At 38.6% G+C, this 6073-nt stretch overlaps 1 protein-coding gene across 1 annotated transcript in view; it reads right to left on the reverse strand.

The window, feature by feature from the left end:
• JAK1 (Janus kinase 1) overlaps nt 1-6073 on the reverse strand; it is a 54063-nt gene that overhangs the window by 28209 nt on the left and 19781 nt on the right. Inside the window, 3 exon segments of the mRNA XM_009320570.1 lie at nt 350-473; nt 2722-2920; nt 3782-3861. Coding sequence (XP_009318845.1) covers nt 350-473; nt 2722-2920; nt 3782-3787 — 329 coding nt within the window. The 5' untranslated portion in view covers nt 3788-3861.

A 6073-nucleotide genomic window follows, 5' to 3' on the forward strand; every position in this document is an offset into this window, starting at 1 on the left:
TTTTAACACTTCAAATGGAAATTGAAACATGCAAAATACTGGCATAATAAAACAATGTTTTTGAGCCATTGTTTTCAATTTAGCTTTTAGCTAGTTCGGTCACCTACAGCTTTGTGGAGACAGGTTCTTGTGGTTTTTCAACTTCTGGGGCTTTTTTCAAGGTTATATAGCAAGATGAAAAAAAAATCAGGAGACATTTTAAGCTTTTCCTGTTAATCTCTTATCTATGCTGTGAAAAGCAAGTTGCTTCTTATGGTTTTGCTTTCCTGCTTCTTCAGTGAGTTCAGTAGTAAGAGTCAGAGCATCTACATAAGGCTAAGGAATCATTTTTCAGATGTTGTGCGCTTACCTCATTCGATAATGGAGCCGGTGTGATGTTTTTTCATCTATCTTAAAGACCTGGTTTGGTGCATACCAGAGTCGTCTGTTTTCATCATACAGTGCAAAGAGATTATGGCACAGAGGAGATATAGCTGTCAGAGAAAAGTAAACAAATGTATGAATCACAAGGCTACAATACATATGCACACCTCAAATATACAAATGCATAAAGCAAATATCTGGTATTGCAAAAATGGACCATAAAAAGAAACTGATACGAGGATTAGTTTAAAACATTAGAAAGTTATGGTTAAAGTGGAACGGCAAACTGTGCATTGGTTCACTCCATTGGTTTTATTGTGTATTAAACAGCATATCATTTCAGCTACTTCTAACATTAAACTTATTCTGAAATCCTGATTTTGCCAAAGGTCTGAACTTAAGAGGAAATGACTTAAAAATCTTCACTTTTTCCAGATCACAGAAATGGGTGTTTTAACAAAACCACTCAGCAATACCACAACTTTGTTCTCAGTTTTATTTTATTAATAAATTTTACTCCCATAGTTGAAAAAGAAGGTTTTAGTGAAATGATGAAAATCCCCTTCTCATTAGCAAACAGGCAGAAAGCATAACGTCATTTTTCCATTCTTTGCTAATTCAACAAAGGGTTTTCCAACCAAGAACAGACTTTGACTTGTACGTCTAGGTTGACCTGCTTTAACCTTTGCATTTACATCATCCCAGAGAGAAACAGGCTATGGTATGTTTACAGGTCTACCGCTGTTTGAATTCCTTGCTTCAGTTTCCTGCTCAATAGGAGGCAGTCCCTTTTTGCAAAACCCCTGGTCAAGCAAGCAGCTCTGTTGCAGAGAGCACTGTAGCATGTGTTTAACTGTCTTTCTGAAATTGGGCCAACTGCAGAGCAGTTTGTTGGGGTCCTGCAGAATTCAGTGAAACCATTTCTACTGTGACATGGGGAGAGAGAGCAGAAGGGAAGAGAGAAGCCAAGGAAATAAAAACTGAATAGCCTAACTGCAAAGTTCACAGAAGGTGGGGCTGGGCAGCCACTGCCTTGTGCAGGTCAACAAGCAGTACGTACATGCCATCAATGGTTTAACTATTCAAGCTATGATTTACAGCAGAGACCAGCATCACAGGCTTGCTGAAATAGGTAAGACTTTTGTACTTCACTACCATGTGCTGTGGACTTAGCGAAAAATGAGAGAAGGCAGAAAGAAGTTCCCTTAAGGAAAGCTCACTTTTAAGTCATTTCTCCAAAGGTTTTAAACTTCCACCAGAAATTACTGGGAGCAGTTGCACAGTATGTGGGTTCACACCCATACAAACAGCAGCAGTTCACAGCTCTTACATGCTGACATAAACAGGTGGGTTTTAAGTACTCCTCATTTTCATTAAAAGTATTCAAAAACAACATGAGTACTTATTTGATGAGGTTTGTCCTTCAGATTCCCATCATTCCTGCCTTTCCAATGGAACTGAAGGGTACCCAATGTTACAAGAACCAAGATGATGTAGGAAAAGAAAACATTTTAAAGCTGCAGGAAAACTTATGCCCAGTCTGTCTGTTTATACAACCAGATTTCACCACTCCCGTATCAGCTGAATAATATTTAGTGTTCGATGAAGCTTGGGGAACACAAAATTGGGATCAGGGCAGGAAAGAACTTCAGAATTGTAAATATAAAAGTACACTGGTTCATGAGGCTCAAACATAGATTAAATCCACTAATTCCAGCAGAATTTCATAGACGTTCAAGTATTTTGCTGAGTCAAGGACCACAGTGACAAAGCAAGAAATCTTCATTATACATTTATGTATTACCGCAATTGTACACAGTTCAGGTTATCTTAACTGGTGAATTATTAGTACTACAGACATCATAACTCTCTGCAAAGAAGTGCCAAGTAACAGAAAACTAAAACCGGAAAAGTAGCAAATAGGTTTTGTTTGGGTTTTTTCTTCATTAGCCCTCTCCAAAATGTTTTGTAACACGGGACAGATCCTGACAGGCTTACCGACTAGCATATGAGGTAAGGCCAGCTTTGTGTTAACTTATTGGTATATGGTGTCTCCTCTTCTCTTAAAAGAAACCTAATCATCCCACCCAAATTAAAAAATCAGTACCTGTATCTGCCAGAAACCAGGGTGGGAGATGATCACTTTATATGAATCTCAAGACAGTCTCTCCCACCATTTCTTCCACTCCAAGCAGTTTAAGAACTGCCCAAACAGAGCCTTGGCAAAAGTTTCCATCCTAGACTACATAACATGCATATTTCTTCTACAAGCATGGACTTACATGCAAAGAAGGACGCATCACTTTCAATACTGTCAGGCCTTGCCACTGAGAACTTATATAAAATCCATATACTCACAACACCTCTGGGCAGCTTCAATGCACAGCTCCTCTGAGGTAAACTCGCCACTGGTGTAACAAATGGGATTTTTATCTTGCAGGTAGAAAAGTATTTCTAAACCCTGACGCTGAGCTTCCAGGTTTACTTCGTTCTTCTTTGTGCTCCTCATTTTTGCACAGAAAGCCATGGCTTTGCAATCTTCTTTTACGTTTAGATACTGAAAGTGGAGGAAGAATAGTTAAGCAAAATGTAAAGAAAAGTTTGACTATTTGTCAGAACACAAATCCGTTGCTTAATGAGGCTACTGCATAATATGATGGGCTAGGCACAGCATTTCTCAAAGTCTTCACATTGGGAACGTGATTATTCAAAAATCAGTACTTTTCACAAATGAGGGGAAAAGTGAAAAAATAAATGTCAATGATTATTCTGTTTCTGGTAACTCTGTTCCAAATAATTCCCTTCTGTTCTGGTGGTTCCACAACTATTCTAGAAGGTTTCTCTTCTTACTGAAAAGCAGGAATAACTTTCACATCCTTAAGCACCTAACTGGCTGAAAAACAATACTTGAGGATGGGTCATATAAACAGTACTATTTCTATTTCCTTTAAAAAAAAAAAGTTTGCTTCTATTTTTACAATCTCCTTAACAGCTAAATATTTCTGATAGTTTTCTCCCCTCTCACTCTTTGTTTTTTAAACTCCTGATACTTAATGTGTAATGGTAAAATGAGCTTTACTGGAGAGTTATTTTTTATTATTACTTCTCTCTATCTCCAGAAGGAAAGAGTAGCAACTAAGTAGGTTTAATGCAATAGCTTTTAGGCTGCCAAGAATGCATACAAGACAGCTCTGACTCAAAAGAAAATACATGTTGCATTTTATACCCAGTGCTTATATAGAAACAGCGGAAAGGAAACAGATGAACACACACTCCAGGTATTATGGGGTCTGTGTTCCATGTTTTACTAAGCTTTAGCTCAATTAATAACAAAAGCCCAAACCACCAATTCTGTAGTTTATGAAATTAATCCTCCCACTGAAAAACAAACAAAACGAAACCTCAAAAGCCAACACACCTGCATTTATGTGACTGTCTGATCCTCTACGTAGCTGAAATGGATTATCTTCACACTCTCCAAGAGCACCTTGACTCTGGCTGAGAAAAAAAAAAAAAAAAAAATTTTCAGGAATGGCTTTGTACAGTTTGAGGCACAAAATATATGGTCAGGCTGATAAAATGCCATTTGCAATCAGAGGGAATCTTTCCATTAATACAACCGAGATCCAGATCTAGTCTCAACCAAAGACAGTCATAGTAAGCATCTAGGAGTCTATGTAAGTCTACTGATTTCTTTTGACTCTTTGGGTGCACTGATTGAGATGCAAACAAAAAACAAACGGAAAGCCTTAGTTATTTATTGGGTTTTTTTTCATATTTTCAGAATATCAACCATCAGTTTGGTGTCATACTGATTGCAATCCTTAGCTGTGACACCAAAGCAGCATTCTTCTCTTTGCTTTACCTCCTTCATGGCTTTTGAAGTCACTTCATATTTTTAACTACATGTTGCTAATTCCAATTCTTCCCTAGTCTCTATTGTTTCTTCCCCTCCCAGATTATCAGGGGGTTTTTTGTTGTTTTATTCTCCTTTGCTCTATGAAAGGTGTAGAGCCTTGGGTGGGTGGCAGAGAGTAAGGAAGCTACTCAAGGGAGTATCATTGCAAGGGTCGTATTTCTCTCAGAGGAACCTTGTTCACAAGGAGCGCAGCCTATGACTTCAGAGCCTTCAAGCAGCAGGGGCACCTTCCAAGAGACTAAATTTTTTTTAAGCCTCATATAACACCACAAACCACCTCAGTATTCTGGGGCTGGTTTGCAAAACTACTCCCACCCAAAGTTACAGCTTATCCTTATCACCTAAAGCAAACCAGGAAAATATTAATACCATCTTTTTTTAACGGTAGGCATGACAGTGCCTCTATTTAAAGTATTGTCTGATACCAGGGCTGTAAAATCAATGAGATGCTACAGGAATACTTAAGAAGCAGGTGGTGAAAGAGTGGGTATTGGTAAGACGTCTCCCTAGTCCCAGTCCTGATGGTAGAGCACGGAGCATCAGCGAAAGAGCTGGCATGTTTGAAAGGCACGGGCGTATGTTTCTTTCCAAAGGTGGACAGGCTACTCCTCTCCCACTGGCATGTGAATAAGCCAGATGAGGAAGGATTCTGGACTTCTTGAAGAGAAGAAGGTTGTGGGACTCTGTTCTGCATCTCCGGAAAGACACCCATGCTTTGGTACTGGTCCTGCATCACTGTCCATCAGCCATGGCTCCATGCTCTCAAGGGGAAACCATCCCGCTTGCTTCTCCTGGGGTAGTCCCTAATTAAGTGCAACAGTGAACTACATGTGACAAAGTGTGTCTAAACTAAACATGACAGTACTGCTGGTTTGGTAAATGTCGCCCATCACTCATCTGAGGCTGAAAGACTCCTCCATTTGTATTCTCGATCCCTCCTTTTCCTCTTCTTCCCCATCTCTGCCAAAACGTATGTGAACTAAATGTGTATTGGTTTTGCTGCAACAGCATTAGGCCTTAATCTGATATGGCAGACTTCAATGAATACTGCTTTATAAGCCTTAGGCTTAGTTTGGAGAAGTTTGACACTGCCACACAAGCTTCCCTTGTGCTTGGAAAATGCCCAGCAAACGTGATACTGTCATAGAAAAAAAAATAACATTTAACAGCACAACACACATTTACAATTAAATTGCAGGTTCCTGCCATCGGTGCCACTTTAATGCTAAATATGTTTCCTGATGCATTCCCCTCAGCAATAACATGGGGAAGAAGTAATTGAGAGCATGATTACTGCAACATGCAGACAAACCAGTAATTATTTCTGCACAGCACCAGAAAATTTAAATGCAAAAGGTTAAAGATATTAGCTTTAATCTAATTGAAAACACTCCCTTTTAAACAATGTACCTTATAACTGAAACTCAATATATTTTAATGTCTGTGTGGGCATAATATTAAAAAGATTGTCCAGACATTTTAAAATGTGAAGGGAAATATAAAACCATTGCCTTCTTGCAGATTCATACATCAAAACTGTTGCTTTTCAACACAACATTGGTTTTGCTTAATAGCTCATATTCTTATTTCTAATCACGGCAGCAATTCTCAGAATACAAAAGAACCTGAAGTGCTTCTTCATTTACAATATACTTCTGGGGATGAACCAAACAAACCAATGTCCAATCTCTAACTTACTATTTACTAATGAGTTTTCTAGATATTCCCACGCTCAATATCAGAAATTCACCTTTTTAAAAATGCATCTTAATCATCCAAAAAGTCTCCTTT

Source organism: Pygoscelis adeliae, unplaced genomic scaffold (assembly GCF_000699105.1).
Source record: "Pygoscelis adeliae isolate BGI_AS28 unplaced genomic scaffold, ASM69910v1 Scaffold402, whole genome shotgun sequence".
Taxonomy (NCBI): Eukaryota; Metazoa; Chordata; class Aves; order Sphenisciformes; family Spheniscidae; genus Pygoscelis; species Pygoscelis adeliae.